The sequence below is a fragment of the Hippocampus guttulatus genome, chromosome 19 (genome assembly GCF_054856545.1).
Source record: "Hippocampus guttulatus isolate MCC_2025c chromosome 19, RoL_Hgut_1.0, whole genome shotgun sequence".
Classification (NCBI taxonomy): Eukaryota; Metazoa; Chordata; class Actinopteri; order Syngnathiformes; family Syngnathidae; genus Hippocampus; species Hippocampus guttulatus.
The window spans coordinates 9,176,886-9,200,484 of NC_141279.1; the positions used below are offsets into that span (position 1 = coordinate 9,176,886).

At 50.0% G+C, this 23,599-nt stretch overlaps 1 protein-coding gene across 3 annotated transcripts; it reads left to right on the forward strand.

The window, feature by feature from the left end:
* The first annotated feature begins 166 nt into the window (after nucleotides 1–166).
* On the forward strand, nucleotides 167–23,573 carry adam12a (ADAM metallopeptidase domain 12a). 3 transcript variants are annotated; one of them, XM_086138406.1, is made up of 23 exons: nucleotides 167–487; nucleotides 4,881–4,993; nucleotides 5,750–5,823; nucleotides 11,767–11,845; nucleotides 12,719–12,798; nucleotides 12,933–13,119; nucleotides 14,803–14,868; nucleotides 14,950–15,021; nucleotides 15,098–15,267; nucleotides 15,674–15,758; nucleotides 16,300–16,448; nucleotides 18,065–18,242; nucleotides 18,314–18,403; nucleotides 18,482–18,677; nucleotides 18,759–18,867; nucleotides 19,143–19,341; nucleotides 19,427–19,504; nucleotides 19,991–20,099; nucleotides 20,174–20,309; nucleotides 20,394–20,508; nucleotides 21,292–21,504; nucleotides 21,868–22,010; nucleotides 22,090–23,573. In XM_086138406.1, exons 1-23 carry the CDS (start codon nucleotides 412–414, stop codon nucleotides 22,157–22,159), a joined length of 2,787 nt encoding a protein of 928 aa, XP_085994532.1. In that variant the 5' UTR covers nucleotides 167–411; the 3' UTR covers nucleotides 22,160–23,573. The 3 variants fall into 3 exon arrangements, with proteins under 3 accessions (XP_085994532.1, XP_085994529.1, XP_085994531.1); XM_086138403.1 differs by having other exon boundaries at nucleotides 18,314–18,677; XM_086138405.1 differs by having other exon boundaries at nucleotides 18,314–18,677; nucleotides 20,174–20,303.
* Nucleotides 23,574–23,599: the final 26 nt, after the last annotated feature.

A 23,599-nucleotide genomic window follows, 5' to 3' on the forward strand; every position in this document is an offset into this window, starting at 1 on the left:
CTTGTTTAGAGACTGAAACGCCCATGGATTTTATTGTGAAACATCCTTGCAAACTTTCGCTTGCTGGCTTCCTTCCCAGCTTCCGGTTTGGGCGGGTTTTAGGACCATGTAGAGTTCGTCTCGCACATGGTCAGTCACTCACAAGCTCACAAGATACAAAACCACTTCTTGTCCTTCTCTTTCTTGCGAATTTTCATTTTCGTCACCTTTTCACTTGCTTCCACTTGCCCGCCGTCCTTTTTCTCGCAGACTCCCTCACAATGGCTCGCCGTCCATGGGATTTCCCTTGCAACTTGATCACGTTTCACGACGTCATTTGACTCGAATGATGATGATGATGATGATGATGATCATTATGATGCTGCAGATGAAGATGACGCTTCGACAGCACTGATCTGCACAGGCAGCGCCATGGCCGGTGGGAACTTTGGGATTTGGGCTGCACTCCTAGCGTGTCTATGCGTGAGCGCGCCTCACCCTGCAGGAGGTAAGACGGATGGAACGCGCGTGCGCATGAGTTAACGATGTAACGTGTGTGCAGCTTTGCCTGAGAGCTCTGTATGGAAACGGTCGTGGATGTACAGTACAACTCCACTCCAGTCTTTGGGGGAAATAATATGAGCATTCAATATCTTTTCTGTATCCTGTAACGATTAGTAATATTGAATTAGAAAGAACTTAATTCACTGTGGAGAACTTAATATTCATAACTAATGCAAATATTGTGGAAACTCAAAAATATTCAGCTGAAAGCAGTAAGGGAAAAAAAATCTTCAAAATCAAGAATGAAATCATAACATTAAATGAATTCAACCCAATAATGCAATGAAATAATTGTCAACATTTTGTGACTCATTTTTCATTTACTTTTAAAATACAGCTCTGAGAAAGACTGTAGTTGGAATTTAAATCTCAAATATTCTCACATTTTGGGCAATAAATAAATGCACCTGAATTTTTTTCGACAATATTTGGGGCATTTGTAGCTTAATTATATGAAAAATGATTGTGTACACAATATGTAACCATGAACCCCCTCCACACACACACCCCAAAAAAATATCTATCTGCATCATACCGAGACCGGTTCCTAACATATCGACCCTTTCTTGTGCCCCCCCCCCTCCAATCCCCAGTCCACTCGCTCCCACACCGCCCCCACAACCTCACCCAAAAACCAGCTGAGAGAAAATATTCAGAACAGCTGATTGGACTTCCTTGTTTGATGCGCTTGAAGGTGTAGGCGGCGACATGATGTGGGGCTGGGACCTGGGACTGGTGTCTAACCTCTCACATCTCCACACCGTCCCACTCACTCTTGTAATTGATGAAACCTGCGATTTAATTAAGAGGCAGGCAACAAGGACAAGTGTGTGCGTCTGTGTTATGTGTGTGGTAGCAGTGCTGATTTAGTCATCGAGACGTCATCGTTTGGCCTTGATGGTGCCTCCCCCTCATCTTGGTCGTGTTTCCCGCGGGCACTTCTTCCCCCGCCTGACACGTCCTCCGCCGTCACTCTTAGGCCTGTTTTGTTTACCTGCTCGCGTGGATCCGACACGACAATTAATTCATGAGTAGCACGCGGATCAGAGGCAGCATGCTCAAACGCTGCCGCTTCTTCCTTTCTTGTGCATCATTGAGTGCTGGATATGTAATAATTTTTTGTGGATGTAAAAAAAAACCCACAATCCTCCTATTTTCTTCCTTGATCATCTTTTATTTTTACATCTGCATAAGAAATAATGGAAAGCGGGGCTCAGAAATTAGCTGACGTTTGTATGTCAAGACAATATATGACCGGCCACTGATGAGGCGACAGGATACCGACAGTGCAGTTCTTCTTCGCTGATTGTCGTAATTGCAAAACGACAAATGATTGTCTCTTTCGGTTTTAGCGCAGTCTCGACATTGTCAAAGATGATCGGCATCTCGGTCACGGTCAAAGTTGGCGAGCACCGCGACACGTTTGCGAGGCCGCCACCATGCGGCGACCTGGCGCTAGGACTTGGCTCTCCGATTTGAGCGTTTCCCTTTTAATGGATGCCAGACGTGCGCTTGGCTTCCAGGCCGGCCCTAAATGAAATCCATCACGGGAAGCGCATTAGCATTAACTTTTCGCACAGCCCGCTACCCAGAAGCTGACCTTCATCGCTCAGGCTAAGTAAGACGAAAGTGTGTGTGTGGGGGGGTTGGCGGTGGTCTTAACCTGGCACTCTCGTCGTCTGGGACAATATTAACCTCTCGCTGAGACCGAAGTGACTTTTTGGCTGCGGGGCCATTCATCCACCCCTCCGACGGTGATTATGTGCCAAAGTCCCGCTTGTGTGACAGTGAATGGGTTCATTACACAAAAAGGCGTGGGGGGGGGGGGGGGGGTAGTATAGAAAACGACTACGAAAGGTTATTTACCACTAGATGAAGCTTGGTGCTAAATGTCCTGATTATGCCTCAAACAATCATCAGTCCCTGAACAGATTCCATTTCATGACAGAGCCTTTTTTTCCCTCTGATTGAATCCGTTTGGGCACGGTAGCTAGCGATAGTTGATCAGCTATTCCCAAGCACGTTAGATGATCCAATTTCACTTAAGTGGACTGAAAATGATTGTTTATTTACGACAAATGGTCATTGATGGCACACACACAAAGGTTGGTCATTGCCTAAAGATGCCACTTGATGGCAGCCAAGCACTTGTTTCTATTAGACAAAGCTATGGCCTGATGGACTGAAGCTTCTTTTTTATTTTTATTTTATTTTTTTTTGCAATGTCACAGCTTTGTAAATTTGTAAACAAAATATTTCTGTGCATGTTTTTCGGGTGAATCTGGCGCAACAATTCAGACACATAGGATAGAGACTTGGTATCTACTTGCGACCTTTCCACATCCAATAATAAAAATAATAACTCATCTTTGACGGCCTTTTTCTGCCGCTCACTTTGTCCCCCCCCCAAACAGCGGATTTATTAAAGCCTCGCAGGGCTTTGTTCTCTCAACGCCGTCACCCGCCGCCAGGCATGAAATGACACGACGCGTTGGCGTCGACGTTCGCTTATCTGCCACATGTGGCGCTTGCTTCGCTCCCTTCATGTGCACTTGATGAGGCCGCGGCCCCTGCGTGGAGCCCGAAATGGGATACGGGCACATCAACAAACTAGTCCTGATTACAGTATTTGAGGAAGGGGGGAAAAAAAAAAAGGCGTACAAGGACACTCGTTTGAAGCTCTTGAGAGTATGTCAGATTCTTGAAAAGAAAATGTCTGTGGAAAGCAGGAATCCTTTGCATGGTATACAAATAAGTGCACGGGAGGACACGCTTTCACTTATGAATCACAAGGAGGAAATATGCCAGAAATAAGGCGCATGTGGAATAAATTAGGGCATAGTGATGAGTTGAAAGCAAAAGCAAACAAAGAGAAGAGCAGACCCGGAATGATGAACGATGAGGTTTTTTTGGCAGAGGGGATCCCATGCAGGAAAACTTCCCAGACACAACTTTGGCAACACGGCAAGAACACCATGTCGCGGTTTGCACGTCTGCCTCACCGTTCGGAGGCTCGCATTCGCATCTCAGCGGCAATCCTCATGCGAGCGGGTTGCGCGGGGTCTTTTCCGGGTCCACATATTTCCGTATAACGCGCAACATTTTGCAGACGCTCTCCTGGTGATGCCCCACCCCCAAAAATACCCCCACGCCGTTGCTTGTATTTTGCAGTCACGCGGTATCGGATCCCGAAAGAGTGACCTTTGCTTCACCGGCGTCAAGGCTCAAGCAGTCAGCGTCTGCGGGCGAAACGGTCACAAAGCCGCACTTAAGTTGCATTTCGGTCCCACGTACAAAGCGTCCGCCAACTAGCGCAGATTTATTTCGCTCATATAAAACGGAACAAGGTGTCTTTGTGTCCAGCGCCGCAATAAAGGGAGCTTATCGCGTCGAGAGCTCGGCTTTATTTGCGCGCTTATTTGACTGAATGCGTAAATAAGACCCGCGCTTCCTCCTCGGTTGATTTTTTTTTTTTTCACGCTCAGAACAAATGAACTGTTTTGCCACTTGAGGAAACTTTAAAGTGCGGTGTTCGAGACTCGTACTGCACCCCCCCCCCCCCCCCCCCAAGAGGACCTTGATCTTGCTTGCGTTTACGCAGTCCTTCCCGATAGCTTGTCATGTATTCCCGACTTCCTGAGATGAGATGAGATGGTATTCCACCACTAATGATGCCCTTCTCCCACTGGGTCCGCAACGGGTAGGGCGGGGGCGGGGGCTTTGCCAGAGAGACACCATGATGAACTCCAGAGAGAGCGATTTTTTTTTCTCCCGCTGAACAAAGCTCAGCTGGTTCACAACGCCGGATAATAAGCAGACTCGGCAATTAAGCGGGGCAACTCATCGGAGACTAAAAACTGGCAGCGGATGACGCTGGGTCGACCCCACAGCGCAGTGGCTTATTAACGAGGGAGGGGGGGGAGAAATGACAGCAGACCGGTGTTACCCTTGACTCGATTTGCCTTCAGCCATTTGGATCAGATATCATTCAAATAAACACGAGTCTTGCTTAAAGGACACGAGCGCTACAGGTCTGAATCCGCCGGAGCAAAAGTTCTCGGTGGTCTGAATGTCGTCCAAAAAGCTTGATCAGATAATCATCCCAGAAAGATTTTGAAAAGGTTTGGAATGTTCACTTCCTCTCCAAAGTTCACTTCAGAATCAAAAGCAATTCTTCCTCGCAGGACAATCTCCGCGAGATCGCTCGCTGAGGATAAATCCCGCCAAAATACATCGAGAGAGCCGAGCCAAGTTGCACGTCAAAAGTCTCGCCGGCCGTCGTCTGCGGCGCTCTTCGTGTAACCGAGCTATGCGCTTCCCCCTTTTCTCTCTTGCAGGGAGCGGCGCCGTTCAACACGGGCCCACTGCCGAGCAGAAGGGCGGCGGCACGACGATACCTCTCCAGCTCGTTGGACGGGACTGGAAAGCGATGCACCTGCTCCAATCGCAGGTCAGGCAAAAACCACAACGAACGACGCGTTCGAGTTGACTCCGCATCAACCTATAAAAGCTTCATTGACTGTAAATGATGTCCAAAGTCGAAATATGAGCACTGACGTATACAAGAAAACGTACCACATGGTGTCAGTATTGGGATACGCATCTCGAAAAACATCGGCCAAAAATGTTGGCCGTGGGACATCTCGGATATTTTTGCCAAGTGTGGTGACGCGTCAAGAACATGTCCCAATTGGTGTAAGAAGTGGGACAAAGTTTTTTTGGTGCTGTGGGAGGCCTCTTTTCGGCATCTTGGAGCCTCTTTTCCGAAAAAGCAGCGGCAAGTCGCGCATCGTTGCCACGCGCAAGCGTTAACGTGCGCGCACTTCGGCGTGGCGTCGCCTGCTATCAGCGCCGCCATGTGCGGTTCGTTCCCGGTCAACTGTGACAAGAAGAAGTGCTCTGGGTTAAGTCATCCATCACCCTCCCCCTAAACACCCCCCCCCCCCCGCGCCGCGCCCTTATCGCCCCACTATTGCGTCAGTGTCATCAAGTGGAAGTGGAAGCAGGACACTGGAGATTCCAGACAGAATTCTTGCGCAAGCTCTAGCGGGGAAACGACGTGTAGTGCTGCTGCATGATGTTTGTGGCCAGATTTATTTATGAGCCCGCTTCTGACACCATTTTGGGCCGTTTTGTTTGACGTATTGAGACACGTGGCGTATGTCAAATTCCAATTCACACCTCCGTGCGGGCGTTGCTTCCGCAGAATCACCCGACAACGTTGAAGCTGCTGATTGAGGCGGAAGGCCGACAACTGCTTTTGACGCTACGCAAAAACGAGTAAGTAGCGCCCTCCGGCTTTCAACAGCGGTGATCGCAGTTGCGCTCGCTTGAAAATGAAATCTGATGTTATCCCGGCAAGGTTCGCGCCGCATCCACTCAACGTTGCTAGCGGGCCTTTTTAGCCAAAACAAAACAACAAGAAAACAAGTCTGCGGCTTTCATTGAAATCTTTTTCACCCCCCGCACCTCCCTCCAGCTGACGATGTCTGTGTTTGGACATCTGGAGTTCATCAGGAGCTCAGAGCCGAGTCACCAGCGCACCAGACGAACTCATAACAACGTCGGCGCAGCAGGTTTGCGCCGAGGCTTGCGGAAGATACAGTCAAAACTCCCGAGTTTATTCAAATCACCAAGACGGCATGGCAAAGAGCAGAAATACAATGGAAGTCATATTTGATCGAGAAGGGATGCGGATTTATTTGGAGAGTGATTGATTCGGTTGGCGGCGCCGCACAAGGCCAGCGGAGACAATCTCGGGCGAACAGGCAGCGTCGGAGGTTTGCTGGTCAGGAGACGGCATTTGTTTCATGACATTTGGAAAGTGTCTGCCAGGCGTCTGGCCCTTGACATTAAGACGGGCGGAGGCTGAGGATTTGGGCTGGCGAAAAGGGCGCGCGGCGCCTGGAGCGAGCGCGTCAACCTGTGCGAAGTGCCCCTCCAAAAACAGACAGGCGAGAACGGACGGCTGCCCCAAGGCGGAAATCGGCACAATCCAGCGCGATCTTGTTCAGCTCACCAACAAGCTGATATTTGTTGCAATGCTCCCCCCCCCCCCCCCCCCCCTTCGCTTTGGTTAATTCTGGATGGATTTATTTGATGAAACAATTGTCTAATTAAAATAATTGTAAGTGAGATGAATGAACCGGCCCATCCGTCCGCTTGAAAAATGAGAGCGCAAGCGTGAGCCCCCCTGTCCCTTACGTAACGCCATTTGAAAGCACTCCAGGCACTCATCATCCAATTTCATGCGTTCAACTGATTGTTTCAATTTTGCTTGCCTGCTTCGGCCTGCTTTTTCCCCCTCAGAAGTGAATGTGCGGCGTCGCGACCCCCGCCGAGCATTTCTGCGCGTGTTTAATGGCAAATATCTGCAATATATGCAGAAATATGCAGCGGGCATGTGTGACGGAAGGCGTGGGCGGAGTATTCTGGCCTTTCTTTTGCCAAACTTTCCGGCAGAATAACAATGCCACCATAAGGATGATTTGGACCATTTGTTGTCACGGAGTTCGCAGGAAGATGTGTGTGTGTGTGTGTGTGTGTGTGTGTGTGTGTGTGTGTATATATATATATATAATATGTGGGGGTGTGCAAACCTTATTACTGCCCCCTGCAGGACTGGATTGTAACTACTCCAATGTCCCAAATAAGCCGGCAAGTTTTCCTTGTGGCTTGGCCTTGGCGAAGGTCATGTCGGAGCTTCAACGGGAGTCTCAAATGGGTTCCAGTTGCTGAGCACGACATGTCGAGGGTATCGCGGCTCGTCTCGGCCAAGCTCCGGCCGAACCTTGTCGGGGCGACGGAGGATGCTCTCGTCAAGCTTAACGGGCCTTGAGGGGGGAGCGGCCATCTGCTTTTTGTCTTTTGCTTGTTGTCAGATAAGCGGAGACTTCATCCGACCTTTTGCCCGCATGAACTTGGAATAGCTTTCAATGCTGGTCAGCGGCAGCGTCGCGTTGCATCGCGTTCGATTGCATCGCTTAGCCCGGTTTTGAATACGTGAGGATAGTGACTAATCGGAACCAGAGGCCCGGCCTTTTTGGCAGTCTTAAGACTGGATCATGAATGAATGATTAGTCCATCTTAATAATGAATACATTCCTTAAAACGCTTGAGGTTAATTTTGGTTCAGTCCAAAGCAGATTTAAAAGATGAATATGACGTGTCCATCCTTTGGAAGTTGACGGCGGCGGAGGGGCACTTTCCGACAAAGTTTGCGTTCGCGTCACGGCGAGCAGCTATGAAAGCTAAGCTATGCTAAGCTAACTGCTTGATGTTGGAAAAGGGCCTGAAATCATGTCGTTGTGCCCCTTAAGATGAATGGACGTGGAGAGCTGATTGAAAACAGCGCGGTCCCGCAAAGCTCTTTTGTCGGCAAAATCCAATTTAACGGACGCTGACGAAGATTTATGCTTTGGCTCCCTAATGAATTGGACTTGGCATCTTCTGCTCGCGCTCTGATTTGCTTGTCTTTCCTCCTCCTCCTCCTCCTTTTTCTGCACGTTCTCAAGATTTCTATCAGAGCGCCGGCTGGTCAGGGTGTGCAACCGAGCCCACCCAATGCAAGCCACCCAAAAAACAAAAAAAGGGGGAGGAAAGGCATGAAGGGAGGAACAGTTGATTTGTATTCCAGCTTTCATTCTTTGAATTTTGCTTCGAGATTGGAGTCATGTTTCTGGAATTTCTGTCCTCGTGACCAGAGCTTCATTATTCGGATTGAATTCAAATGTAACATTGAACGCTCTTGTCACCAAAGTTGGATTTCTGCTCAATTTTGCCACCGTCTGCAAAACGCAAATGACGACGACAGTGTGGATTTGCTGGTTTTTGCTCTGTTGTTTCTCTCCACCCCTTCTGGGATTTGCGTTATTTCTCCTGATACCAAACGCGGCGCTAAATCGTATTCCCGCAGCATCTCAGCTCTGAGCTGTCCCCTTGATAACCCTCCAAAAACCTCACGGCCGTTTTTTTTTTCCTCCCGCAAGCGCTCGTCGCTAACTTTGAGCCGAGCCGCTTTCTTTTCAAGATTCGCGCCAATCCGCCCGCGACTTGACGCGATCTGTCAGCGCGTACGGTAAACTCCTGAGCAAACGTGCGGAAATCTCTGCAGCAGCACCGGCCGTCGCTCTTCAATGCAAATGGCGGTCTGATTAAAAAAACAAACAAACAAACAAACAAGCAAGAAACAGAAGCCAAGGGGCCATCTGGGAGGATGGAGTGTCTCTCCTCCGCTGATCCGCTCGCATCTTGAGATGGGAATTGCTGCCAAGGTAATGAGCATTATTTACCGCACTCAAAATTTCACATTTGGCAGGCAAATTCATTCTGGCTTTGGTTCCCAGATATGAAATATTGAAAACCGGCTTGAACCTTGGGAAAATTCGTCGCCAGTGATGAGGGATTGACTAAATTTCCTTTTGCGAGATCAATCTTGATGCCTCACCTAACTCAAATAAGTCAGCTCCACAAGGGTCAGAGTCATTGCCGTGAACATTTTTTTTGCCTCGTTTTGTAATTAAATGTGGCGAATGAACTGCGTTGTGTGCGGATAATCAGCCAATTGAGAAACTCAATAAGGCCACCGACAGACGCGTCTCTCCGCATCGTCTTCGGGTATTTTTGTTGTCGCCTCTTCCGCCGATTCCATTATTTCATCCTTTTGTCGAGGACGGGGGGGAGGTATTCATCAGCGCCCGGCCCGTAATTGGGATCCCTCCAGTCATCCGTCCTCGCGGACGCCGCGCAGAGATGACACTTAATTGATTTCCGTCGGCACGGCTGGGCTCGGGCGCATCAATCTTCAGGTGACTGTCACTGCGATAATTGCGTCGCCTCAGAAGCTAATGGCTATCGCGCCTGACCGTCTTTCTGCTCCGCGATGCCTGTGCGGGTGTTAAGAATAATAATGAGGCCCCTTGTAAGAAATGGAGCTGGCTTTTGCCACAGCGGCTCAACTCTCCTCATCTGCAGTGCCGTGACTTTAAAAAAAAAAAAAAAATTCCTTCTTCAAACTTTTCAGCTATTTTAAAACATCTGCTTGGGAGTCGCAGTTGACCGTCCGCAAGAGGTTGAATTAGAATTCAACCGGTCAAAGGTGGTCTCAGACCAGTTGAATTCAGAGGTGACGAAGGTGGAGGGGGCGGGGCGGGGCGAAGTCAATGGCGTCTCCGGCATCTGCCTGAAAATAATTGTCAGTTGTGCCGTTGGCAACACGCAATTCCGGGAGTTACCGTAAGTGTCGGGATCCGAATAATCGTTGGGAATCGTCTGCTCTACTTGGCACCGATGTCAGACGCATCACAGCCAGCGGGGCTGCTGGCTTCGCTTGCCGTGCTTCTGGAAAAATGATTCAATCCCAGACATTTTTTTTTTCCTCCTCGGGAAAGGGTCACCATTCACAAGTTTTTTTCCACAAGTCAAGCTTGCTACGTTGCCTCGTGAATCTCTCCCGATGGCTTTTATTGCACTAATTGGCCTTCCAAGATTGGCTTTTATGGCTCACATCACTTTTTAAATGATTTCATCCTCTCCACATCTTTCCATTTGATCCGCACTGGAACTTTTATGCACTCAATGCCTCTCGCATTTGTCACAATTACCTTGGGAGATGCCGTCAAGAGGGTTCGCGGCGCTTTTTGCGCTCCTCTGGATCAAATGAGACGCATATTTCCACAGCAGCGACGGAGGCTGCGGCGCGAATGCGCAAAAGAGCTCCGCTGACAAAGAGCCACCGCTGCTTTTGTCTCGTCTGGTTCTCAAAGCGGCTCACAAAGTGCCAGGAAGGGATTGAACTTGTGATTCCCGGATGCCAAATCTCGCCTATTGTCCCCCAGCCCCCTTGCAATCCTTTTGCGAGTCTCTCCTCTTCTCCAATAATCTTCCTCAGAGCGCTCGATTCCGTCATAAGCCGCCTGACGGTTCTCACGCTTGGGAACGCTCGTTTGCCCTCTTTACTCCGCTTTGGCTTGTCACAGCATGAGCACTTGTTGTTGTTTTTCTCAAAGCGAGCACTTTGAACTCTTCAATCCGTTGAAAATGTGTTTTTATGACACTGCGTGTGTGTTTTTGAAGGTCCTATTGAGTCTGCCTCCGCAAGGCCGTGTGTTGTCGTCAATGGGAATCTTCTTTGGACTTTTTGTGGTCTCCTCAATTCGGCGTTTAGGGAGACAATTGCGACCAACTGTCACACAAAAAGGGATTTCTCCAGTTAGCACCCAAAGATGAGAAATTTTCTTCGTCCGAGCGAAAATATTTGCCGCCGGTCGATCAACCGGCGCGAGCCGACCGGACAGCTGAACGACCCGCCCCAGACTCGCCCGCAGGTTATTTAGTTTGGGAAGCCTCGCGGTGGGACTCGCGCGTCCGCACCCGTCCCGCTCCGTCAAATGAGAGCTGCTAATAATCATCTGCACATCAAAAGCCAGTCCCGGGGAGTGAAAAATGGGCCAGATGCAAGCATGTGTTTCTCCTTTAGTCGTCATCGCTGGGTTCGGACTCACAACGCTGGAGTCACGCAGCGCGCGAGATATTTCTCCTCGTACGACCTTGGCACTTAGCGGGTTGGCGTGGTGGTTGAAACCGAGGAGTCTGTTGATGTGGAACAATTGCGTGAGTCACACTTAAAAACGTTCCAATGACTGCGAGCTGTTTTCACGGTGATGACAACTCGCGGGTCAGGTAAGGCGTGTTAGCCCGGGGCTAGCTTGTTTCTTTTGTTACATTATTAAAAGACAGTACATCTGTTTTTATTTATTGTTAATTAATTGAATCGTTGAAAATATTCACAAATGCTCGATTGTTTTTCTTCCCCCGCGTATGAGCGTGCGCGTGTTGGCTTCTTTCGCTGCCCTTGCTCGAAAAACAGATGAAAGGCGTCACACTTTTATTGCGCGAGAGCTACTTTTGGAGTAGTCTGGCATCACATACACACCAAATGCGCGTTGCAAGAAGGGGAAAAAAAAAAGACCCGCAGGTTCCATTTGTTTTGTTGATTTGCTGCATTGTCAAGATTATGAAAGTGTAAATGGTTCTCTGGCTAACCTCGGGCTCACTTTATTGATCATGAAAAGATTTTTTATTCGTCTCCATTTCAATTTACGTCTCCTTGAAGCCAGGCGGCCTCTTCCAAGGCATTTTCGGTGATCCCGCTGTGCAATTGATTTTTGCGCACGCTCCTTAAGGTCGTCGCTGATCCTTTCTTGTCTTTATTTTTCATTCCAGGGGTCTGTTTGCAACTGGCTACAAAGAAACTCATTACCTACGTGATGGCACTGCAGTCACAGGCGCACACAACTCCGTGGTATGGACATTTTTCATCCTGTTGAAGCATCGAGTGAAAAAAAAAGACAAACTGTGTATTTTAGAGAAGACAATTTGTTTGTATGAAAGTAAAAATGACTTTTTTTCATGTTGCTTACTGGAAGGAAAAGAACGAAAAAAGGGCAATCTTCATTTGCCGTGCTCACAAAATTCATAATTGATGAATGGGGGGGTCAGATGAGGTCAGAGAGACAAATTGCATTTTTTGGGGGGGGGGGTGAGGGTGCGGGGGACTTAATTCATAATGGATACGCTTAAAGGAATTTTGGTGGAGTGAAAGTGTTGAATCGAAGACTAAGTGTGCCTGAAAAGTCAAAAGAGATGAAATATTCACCAGCTCTTCTTGTTCTTGTTAAAGCACACATGCTCAGCTTTTCATTTCAAAAGCAGCTGTCGGCGGGCATCGCTTGCATTCCTCGCTCAAAACCGACGTGGGGCTCGTCAAGCTGCTCAAGTCTTGTCGGCTTGAACGTTCGCCGGGTCGGGTTTCAAACTCCTCGGGTATGAGTTTCGAAAGTCGGGTTCCTGGCTTGGGTTTGCTTTGAAAACAAAGATTTGGATTTTCGGGCCAGGATTCAAGTTTCAAATGAGTTGTCAAGCAAGGGTGAGAATTTCTGATTAGGGTTTCAAGCCATTTTCAGGGTTTCAAAGTAGGGTTTCGAGCAATCCATCTGTCTGTTCGTATTCGTTAATCACCATGGAGATGACGTCCTTATTCTTCTGGAGGAAATGTTTTGGTTACTTTTGCTCCGACTTGTCATCGTTCCCATTTGATGATGATGCTGATGATGATGTCGGTGGTACGCTCATGTAAACAATTGCGAGCCGCGCGTGTCTCGTGGCGTTCCCCCAGGCTCACTGCTACTACCACGGCGAGGTGGAGCGTCGCCCAGACTCGGACGTCAGCCTCAGCACCTGCAACGCCGCGCTCAAGTGAGTCCGCCGCCCTTTTCGTGATTATCGGCCGGCTTGTTGCCGCCCGAAGACGCTCAACTGCTTTCAAAGCCGAACCCTGGCTTGAAGCCCCCTAATTTGAAATCCGTCAGCCTTGTTTTGTGCGCGTGCAGGGGGTTGATAACCGTGGACGGCAAATCGTACGTGATTGAGCCGGCGGCCCAGGGCCCCCGCGGAGCTCACTGGATCTACTCAACGCGACACCTCCGCTTGGCTGCCGGCACATGCGGGCATCATTGGAACACGTCCGAAGCCGTCGCCCCGCCTGACCGCGACCCGTTCCAATCCTTCAGCGCCAGGGTAAGGATGACCGAAATCGACCTCTATCTACGTTTGCGCCTCTCATTCTCAATTTTCAAGATGCAATGACTCACGAACCAAACGGCAACGTCGTACTCCACGGTGTCCACTTTGCCGCAGTGGCAAAAAAACGTCTCGTTCCGACCCACGTCTTGAAATATTATTTTATTTTCTGGAGTTTTACATTTTTTAAAAGCACATAACCCCGCGGTCGGATGCGAAATAATGACGCCTCACCTGATTCCTGCTTTGCAGATTCTGCAAATTATTCAAGGGGCTGTCTTTTTATATTTTATCACGCTGCCGCTTGTTTGAATTATTCACCCGAGTCGTCCAACGGATCGAACGGCGGCCATTAGGATTGTGCAGCGGGAGGGGACAAAAAGCTGCGGGAATGTTGCTAAACGGTGGCGTTCGCCCCGCAAAAGGCCGCCCGCTTCGGTTTTTCGAGTCCACCTCATGCGACCCCCGCCCCCCGGCCCCCAGCTCCCCCTCTCTCCTCCCTTTCACTGCCAAGACTCGACGTCAGGCGTGATCAGTGGCGAAAAGCAGGCAACTCTTGTGATTCCCATCTGCACATCCCACAAGTCTGGGACTTTCCACCCCACCTCGAAAAATGATTTCCATCTTTTTGTAAATCATTCCCTGGATGCTTGCTTGCTTGCTTCTCGGGATGCACGCCAAACATATGGCGCTTCAAAACACTTGAGTGTCTTGCTCAATTCTCCCATTTTGTTATGGCGCAAAACAATTACATGCCGATGATTCAGCGGGGGAGTTGACGGCCATCTAACAATAAACGCGGATGATTATTTTCCTCTAGGTGGCCAAGAATTGGAGTTTCGTCCCGACTAGATCGCGGGCCAGACAAGACGACACTCCCATTCGCTGACACCCATATGTCACAGACACGACAGTAGAGCGGATGCACAAAATACATGCGCAACATTGCGTTCGAAACAAAATCCATTTTTATTCGATTCTTTGAATAAAACAATGAAGTTGACTCGATGTGTCCGCACAGGCCTTTTTTTGAGAAGCCACGTTGCTTGAGGTGATACTACACGGACCTTTTTCATGTTATTTCGCTTCGTCTATCCGTTTTATCGGCCCCATAACGCTCTGAGGCATGAAGAGTCCCTCTGGTAAAAAGTTGTCCAAAAAAATGGAAGAAGCCGCCGCGCAGCGGGACCTGAGGGAAGACCATATGTTGCTCCAAATCCATCAGGAAATGCACAGTTTTTTCCAATTTTTGCAAACAAATTGGATGCGGCCGATATGAGCGGAACAAGCGCTTTGGGATTTGTCCCCGCAATTCCGGTTCGTAAGTTCAATGCGTAACGGCCCCGGGGGGGCGGGGCTTGTAATTTGGAGCACGTGTGCCCAGCGCAGCAGGAAGCTGATGAGAGGCAGGGCGCGACGTTGGCCATCAGGATGAAAATGGCTCAGGTTGAAAGAGGTCCGGAATGCTCGGCCACTCACAAGAAGGCGTCCCGCGCCAACGTGCCCTCAGAGGGAGAACGACTGGTCGCCAACGAACTGTTTTCGGAGTCAACTAGCAAGTGGCAAGGCTACCAAAGGAGTTTTTGGGTCCATCGTTTTGAAAAAAAAAATACTATCAATGCATCAAGCAGGAAGAAACCTGCTAACTGACAAAACAAACTCTCCATTTCTCCTTGGCAGCACAAGCGTCACATCCAGAGCACCACCAAGTACGTGGAGCTGGTCATCGTGGCCGACAACCGCGAGGTAAGCCCGGCGTCGTCGGCGTCGGCGATGTCTCTTTTGGCTAAAACGCTCAACGGTTGGCTCGGCGCCGGCCGCCCTCAGTTTCAGAAGCAAGGCAAAGACCTGGAGAAAGTCAAGCAGCGGCTGGCCGAGATTGCCAATTACGTGGACAAGGTAACCGACCAATCGGCAGCCTTGGGGGAGGGAGGATTCATATGATTGATGACAACCCCCCCTACCTCCCGATCAGTTCTACAGGGCCTTGAATATCCGCGTGGCCCTGGTGGGCCTGGAGGTCTGGAGCGACGCTGACAAGTGTCCCGTCACGCAGGACCCCTTCACCACCCTGCACGAGTTCCTGGACTGGAGGAAAGTCAAGCTGCTCCCTCGCAAGCCTCACGACAACGCGCAGCTCATCAGGTGGGATTTCGCCGTTACCTGCGCTAAGCCACAAAAAAATAAGGCAGCGGTTATTTGCGGATTTTCACGAGTTGCGATCGTAACGTTTTCACTTCGGGATGTTGAACTTTTTTGCTTTTGAACATCCTCGGACAAGAGTTTTGTGGGATTTTTGGCGCTTGCTTGAATCTTGTGTCATCTGTGATGAGAACGGATTTGGGTGGGCGCCAGTTGTAATTTTTTGGGGGAGGGGCAGGGGGGGATCGCGGCGCATCACTGTCATTTCATTCGTGTTTGCCAATATGGAATCTGGTCTCAAAAGAATTGAGCAGGATTTGAACAAGCGCCTCTGTAGGATTTCATGCGTAGATTGCGTCTCGGAATGAGTGGGAAAACGGTCTCATGATCAAGTGGTCTCCCTCGTCAGCGGGGTCTACTTCCAAGGGACCACCATCGGCATGGCGCCCATCATGAGCATGTGCACGGCGGAGCAGTCCGGAGGAATCGTCATGGTACGTCATCTTATTTGCACCTCACGTGACACCGGCGCAATCGAGTGGATGCCGTCGCTGCGCCGCAGCGGAAACTTCCATGCTAACAAGGCCGGCGACTTTTTTATTGACGGCCAAAACCAAAGCCTGGCCGCTCTGTCCCTTCGCCGTCCGATTGTTTCTCTCCACGTTTCCGGCTCCGTTCCAGATGTTTCCATGCTCTCCGCATCCGCAATGGCACAAATTGGCAGACATGATGACACGCGATTTTTTTTTCTTTTTAAACACCTGGCATCCACTTTATGAGGCACGCCTCGAGCAACGTACGTTGGATGTGAAAGTCTGCTCGCAAGCATTTTCGCGCACATGTTTTTTTTAACAGCCTTATTCCAAACTCTTATCATTTGTTCCGCTTTATCATTTGCACTCCCGCATCGCCGTATGCCCTCTTTGTACGCATTCCACTTCCGGTCACGTCTCGGCTCATTTCGGCGGGCCGGTCGTCGACGGCGTTTCACATTGCAGGTTTGGGGACGCGTCTTGACCTCCGCTTGCTTTTCAGGATCATTCGGACAACCCCCTGGGCGCCGCCGTCACGCTGGCCCACGAGCTGGGCCACAACTTCGGCATGAACCACGACACGCCCGAGCGGGGGTGCGGCTGCCGAGTGACGGCGGAGCGCGGCGGTTGCATCATGACTCCTTCCACCGGGTGAGCCGCGCGTCTCGGCCCTCTCAAACGGGCTTTTTGCACGCCGACCGACCGTCAGCTTTTGTTGCGTCTTTTACAAAAGTGGGCCATGAAATTTCAGGCCCGTTTTATTTATTTAGTTATTTTTTGGAACCACCACAGCTGCTCTCGCATTCCGCAGCTAAGTTGAGTCTTGGTAAGTGTGTAAGTGATTAGTTCACATACAGCGCACATGACGCCATAAGTGCAAGTTTGTAGGCGCTAGAAAGGGGCGTTCATTTTTAAATTATGGCCCTCGAATATCCCTAAAAATTGAACTTATCCCATTTGAACGATCAATGCGCCTATTCACTTTCAACTGGGACTCTTGTTTGTCCTTGAATATCAAGTTTGTAAACCGCTGCAATGATGAATAAATCCCTGTAGATGGCGCCGTCGCATCAATATGGAATTGAGATCAACGCAGCTTTTGAGCTGGAAGACAAAGATTAGAAATCGTGATAAACGATGACACGGTTCACAGTGTGAACGATCAATTGGTATTTCACCCTTTTTTCAGGCTTCTTTTTGTTCTTGTAAAAATAAAAAATAAAATCTGTCTTTTCCCCCGTTCGAAACCAGCCGCTATTCTTTGACACGCATGCAAGTTTAATGTCGGTAAAAAAAAATCTCTCGGCGGTGACTGATAAATACTTAAGCAAGCCTGAAAACCGTCTTGTTCCGCACTTTTTCTTCCAAGTTGGCCGCTTTTAAAATTTTGAAGCCGGCGTTGTTGTTTGCGCGTCGGCTCTCGAAATACGCCGCCGCGTGCAGAGGGCTAAACATAGAAATAATAATCACGTACAATTCAGACGTGAATATTGAGGTTTGTTTGGCGTGCAAATAATCCAGATTCCTTCGTGTTGCGGAGTGCGCCTTTTTAATCCGGGATGAAGGCATTCATGTTGTCAAACGCACAGCTCGGCTATCACTTCTTTGTTGGCAACAACCATTGAATTTCTTTAAAAGGCCACGAGGATTAGCACACCGTGAACTGTCAACGTTTGAGTGTTGCTCATCCGCAACAGCACCGCAGTGAACCCCAGCATATTCATTTCTGGAAAGTATCGTCCGTTGCATGCTGTTGATGTTTGATGATCGTCTTAGCGTGCCGAGAAATTGTTTATGTTTTCACTTTGGAGGCCATAGGCAGGTGACGGGGGCTGTGGCGTCTCTTTCGGGACATTTCTGGCTGATTAAATATTTTATGACGCTTGGTTTTCATTTTCCTACGGTGGGGGTTAGTCATCTCTTGTCAGGAGAAATATGACATGCGCTGCCGCCCTTTGTGTCCCGTGTGCTCGATGGTGTTTTTTTTTTTGGGGGGAAAAACATCTCCGAAGATTCTTCTTTATCTGTTGATACCATCACACAGACGTCATTTGAGGAGGAGCTCGAGAAGAAACTCCGAGGCGGGCGTGGACGTGCGATCTCATCCAGGAACAATATGAAACGCACTCCATCATGCACTTGTTAGAGCAGTGACTAGGCGGGGCGCACACTTGAGCAACTGCCGTTTGGTTTGACTTCCCTTCGCCAAAGGGAAAAACCTTTGACATCCGGCCATCAATTGTGAGAGCGCTTTCCCACCGGCGCAGGTATCCCTTCCCGACCTTGTTCAGCAGCTGCAGCAAGAAGGACCTGGTGGCCAGCTTGGACAAGGGCGTGGGCATGTGTCTCTTCAACATGCCCGAGGTCAAGGTGCTCTACGGCGGGCAGAAGTGCGGCAACGGCTACGTGGAGGAGGGCGAGGAGTGCGACTGCGGCGAGCCCGAGGTTTCCATCGCCGCGCAATGACAACGTCATTGAATTGTTCAATGAACGCTTGATGTGTTTTTTGTGGCCAGGAATGCGCGAATCCCTGCTGCAACGCCACCACGTGCACCCTGAAGGGGGACGCCGTGTGCGCCCACGGCCAGTGCTGCCACGACTGTCAGGTACGGCGGCCCGTCGGCCTGCGCCGACTCGTCGGCTCACAGCTTGCCCTTTCGTGCGTGCGTGCGTGTCGTTCCCAGCTGAAACCGGCGGGAACTCCGTGCCGCGACTCGGGCAACTCGTGCGACCTGCCCGAGTTCTGCACAGGCGGCGGGCCGCACTGCCCCGCCAACGTCTACCTGCATGACGGGCACGCCTGCAGCGGCGTGGACGGCTATTGCTACAACGGCGTGTGCCAGACGCACGAGCAGCAGTGCGTGACGCTGTGGGGCCCGGGTAAGGGAGGGAGAAGACGCCCCCCCCAGCGCGAATGCCGCTTCCTTTGGCTGGTCCGGCAATGACTTTTCTGTTTGGCAGGTGCCAAGGCCGCACCTGGCATCTGCTTCGAGAGAGTCAACTCGGCGGGCGATCCTTACGGCAACTGCGGCAAAGACGCAAAAGGATCCTTTGCCAAATGTGATGCAGGGTAACCGGCTACATGTTCAATTGCTGATTAAAGTCACCGGTTGCAACAATGAGGCGTTCTAAAGCGGCCATGCTCGCCTGAAGCCCCAGTCCACATGCTGGCTGTCAAGATGGAAAATGGATAGGGGGGGGGGGGGGGGGGGGACAAACCCTGCCCCTCCTCACTCCTTCTTTGCATGACGTGTGCACTTACGGCCAACAACGAGGCGCTCCAAAGTGTCTGACGCCACCTTAATGACTTGTGTCCGGAATGACATCGTGCGTCTGCTTTTGCAGGGACGCCCAGTGCGGAAAAATCCAATGCCAAGGGGGCGCCAATCGGCCCGTCATCGGCACCAACGCCGTCTCCATAGAAACCAACATCCCCTTACAAGAGGGCGGCAGGATCCTGTGCCGCGGCACGCACGTCTACTTGGGCGACGACATGCCCGACCCGGGCCTGGTGTTGACGGGGACCAAGTGCGGCGGTGGAATGGTGAGCCCCGCCAAAGCCACCGAGACCCACACGATCCATTTTGGTTGATCTTCTCAAAGACTCTCGCGTGTGTGTCGCCTTTTAGATGTGCCTGAACCGCCGGTGCCAGAACGTCAGCGTTTTCGGCGTGCACGAGTGCGCCGCCAAGTGCAACGGGCGAGGGGTGAGCGCACCACGACGTCATCCGCTCGTCCTTGTCACCGTTTCAGTTCGGGTCAATGTTAGTCAGTCGCTTCCGGATGTACCCTGGCGTCTATTGTTTACAAACGGAACAGCCATGATGGCTTGACTTGAGTGCGCAGCTCCACTTTTTCTTCTCGGGAGTCATTCAAGAGCCGCACAATCAATCATCCGGGACGCCAAAAGCAGCCCACTCAATTAAGCGTAATGGTTTCACTTATGATTAGCGCCCAATGCCATTCATCATAGTCTCGGACGGTCGTCCTTGTTCCCCCCACTCCCACCACCACACACACACACACACACACACACACACACAAACTGATGCCAGCGCCATTCGGTAAACCTTTCGTCTTTTCCTCCTCTAAAAATTATAAAGACGATTAAGTGTCTTTTTTATAAAGACGAGTGCCGTTTCTGTGGATGGGGGAATAAGCCTCTTGCTTTTTTTTTTTTTTTTTTTTGGCAGGTGTGCAACAACAAGAAGAACTGTCACTGCGAGGCGCACCGTGCACCACCTTTCTGCGACACGTCCGGTTTCGGGGGCAGCGTGGACAGCGGTCCCGTCCGACTGGCAGGTAAACTCACCAAAGGTTGCTTTTATCTCGCTGCGCTGTCTTTAAGACCCCCCCCCCCCCCTCCCCGAGGGTAGATGGCATCCGTGTGACGGTGGGTGTCCTGGCGGTGCTCCTCACACTGGTGGCCGCCGCTGTGGTGGTGTGCATCAAACGGAAAAGTCTGCGGGGGGTGCTCTCCGGCACCAAGAAGGCCCCGACTGACAAGTTCAGGTTTTGGTTTGTTTTTTTTAATCCAAACCCAGTTACTTTTTATCTTGTAGTTGATGGCTGTTTGTCCTCCCTCGTTTCCGACAGATCCGTAAGCGCCTCAACGGCCGTGGCATCCACTCCCAAGCGGCCTCAGCCAACGAGCGTGCCGTCCCCGTCTCGACCGGCACCACCTCCGCCCCACAGCGCCACCATCTTCAAGGTACCAGGAATCCCCATTTTAGCGTCAGCGGTTCCAGACTGAAAATCTGCGATACAGCGACACACTTGAAACACATCCAAAGGTTTTAAAACACCCTTCAAGGCGTTCAATCTGCCATGGTGTTGCGGGACTTGACTCACCCGAACAGCACAAGAGGGCGGACCCCCCATCATTGCCTCTTCCAGCTGCTGCACATTAGTCGGGTTTGAATCATGTGGTTCTCGTCGTGAAGGTTTTCCAGAGGATGTTTGATGTGGTGTGTGGTGCAGGTGAGGTCATCCTGCTCTTCCTCCAGCGGTGGTGGTGGGGGGGGGGGGGGTGCACATGAGCTCATGTGTACACTTCCAACATCTGGTCTAAACACCAAGCACTCATGTTTTGGCTTGTTTCTGCCAATCCGGGGGGGTCCGTTTCTCTGTGGGCCACCTCCAAATGGGACCGCATGAGGATGACCGGGAAAAAAAAAGTTTCATCTTCCCACAGCCTGATCCAAACGAAACACAAAGCGCTGATATTTTGGCCAGGTTCCAGTGTGGTTCTGCTTCGACGGGCGGGGTCTGCTTAGCTGTGGCCCACTTACAAATGACAAATGGGGAGAATGTGTTTTCGACATGGCAGACATGATCAGGAAGGACGTCAACCAAGTAGTCTTATTTTTTGCTTGGTTCTCAGGAGGTTCTGCCTAGGGGAGGGCGGGGGGGCTCCCAAAATGAGACTAAATGTTTGCTTTGGGATGGGTTACTGACCTACCTGGATGTTAACAGTTCTCCATCTTCACCACAGCCCCCTCATCGGGGGCCACAGACGCAGCTCCCGCCGCCGCCGCCATACCCGTCACACAGCCTGCGCCGCTTGCCTCAGTGCCAGCCTCTCTCGCTTAGCGTGTCACTGGCCACGGCGGCGGCGGTGGCGCCGCCTCCTCCTCTTCATCTTCATCCTCACGTCCATGTGGCGGTGGCGAGAAGGACGGCTGTGGCGTTCAACGGCTGCAGAATGGTGAGCATCCAGAAATAAGAAAAATGTTTTATGAAGTCAATCATAAATACCAAGTAGCGGCATTTCAGGTTATATTTCTAATGTTCATTCATTAAAGGACAAATTCATCCATAAATTAAGTCTTAATTGTAAATAAATAATACATTTCATCGTATTAACTGATGCAAATACAATGACATTTTTTCAACTAAAAATAAATTACTTTTTTTTTTTTTAATGAAAAGATTCTATCAGTAATTACTGGAGTGTATTACATGACTAATAAATCCCCCCCCGCCCCAATTTTATCTTTCCAAAAAAAAAAAAATCCTGTCGACTCTGTCGCCCTCTTGTGGGGATTTCATGCTATTGTCCTCACGTCAGGAAACGGAGCGGCCTGGCCCCCCTCAGAAGCCCCTGCCAGCAGACCCCCGGACCTCCCACGCCATACTTGGACCAGGACCAGGATCTGGACCTGCACCCAGACCTGAACCTGGACCCAGACCTGTACGCCCTCAGTCGACAAAGTGAGTCTCCCACTATCTTGTGGCATCTAATGGAAATGACGCATTTTATTCAATTGCATTTTTGTTTTTTTTCCATCAGACGCGTGGCCAAGCAGCCCGCCACGTTGCCCAAGCCCCGCGTGATGGCCAACGTCAAGTTTGGCAGATGATGACGTTGCGGCAGCGGTGGAATTGTTTGCACTTGGAACCGCCTTCAAAATGGCGGCCCTGACATGCCTCCTTGGTGCTAAGAGTTCAGGTACATGCAAGTGAACTATTTATCTGATCCCTATTTATTTGTCGCCACGTAGTGCACTGTGCCTGGCACTTTTATTGTTTTACATCGGGAGCCAAGAATTACAGCCATGCTGTCTTGTTTGTCATCACCTCATTTATATGTTAGGAAAGCAAGAAGATTGTTGGATTCGCCACTCTGTGAGCAACACTCTTGCCTTGGCTTAGGGATGTTTTTTTTTTTTTAAAGGTTAGAACAGATGACAGATTAATTTCAATTAATTTCAATGGGGGCGGCCCGGTAGTCCAGTGGTTAGCACGTCGACTTCACAGTGCAGAGGTACCGGGTTCAATTCCAGCTCCGGCCTCCCTGTGAGGAGTTTGCATGTTCTCCTCTGGCTTGCGTGGGTTTTCTCCGGGTGCTCCGGTTTCCTCCCACATTCCAAAAACATGCATGGCAGGCTAATTGGACACTCTAAATTGTCCCTAGGTGTGAGTGTGGGCGTGCATGGTTGTTTGTCTCTGTGTGCCCTGCGATTGGCTGGCAACCAATTCGGGGTGTCCCCCGCCTACTCCCCGAAGACAGCTGGGATAGGTTCCAGCACCCCCCGCGACCCTAGTGAGGATGAAGCGGTTCGGAAGATGAATGAATGAATAATTTCAATGGGCACATTGGATTTGACATATGAATACATTGAGTCAAGAGCTTGGCAAACTCGTACGTCAGGGAAAGTTACGAGTTCCACCTTTTACTTTCGCAGTTGCATTTTTTTGGGGTCACTTTTGCTTTAAAATGTGACTTTTTTGTATGTGTCAGAATTGTCAACTTTTTGGTTCCAACCCACTTCCCCCATATATCCTTACAGCAGCCTGGGTAAGAAGTACCATTTGTGAATTCTACCAACTTTATTTTTTGTTTTTTATGTTACTGGCTGTCAAATTTCGTGCAATGCTAAACTAAACTTGAAGCCAGTGGATGACTGCAAATGACTGCTCTGCTTTGAACTGCCACACCTCGTAGAATACTCCTTCCTGTCTTGTTCATATCTCATGCAAACATACTGCATTATTTTGTCATTTCTTCTTGTCCTGTTGTTTTGTTAGTTAAATCACACGTAAAAAACAGAAAAACCCTAAAATGGGACTGAACGTTTGTTACTTTTGATAACATTTAGGTTGGGACCATGCACTAGTTTTACTGCAAACAAAACACATGTCTGTGTGCTTGGAAGCACCCTGTGTGTGTGTGTGTGTGTGTGTGTGTGTGTGTGTGTGTTACAGGTGAACACATGTTTTTCTATGCCAAATGTTTGATACATCCCATGTGCAGTAAACACTGTCCACAGGGTCCTTCTCTCCACGTGTCTATTCCTTTT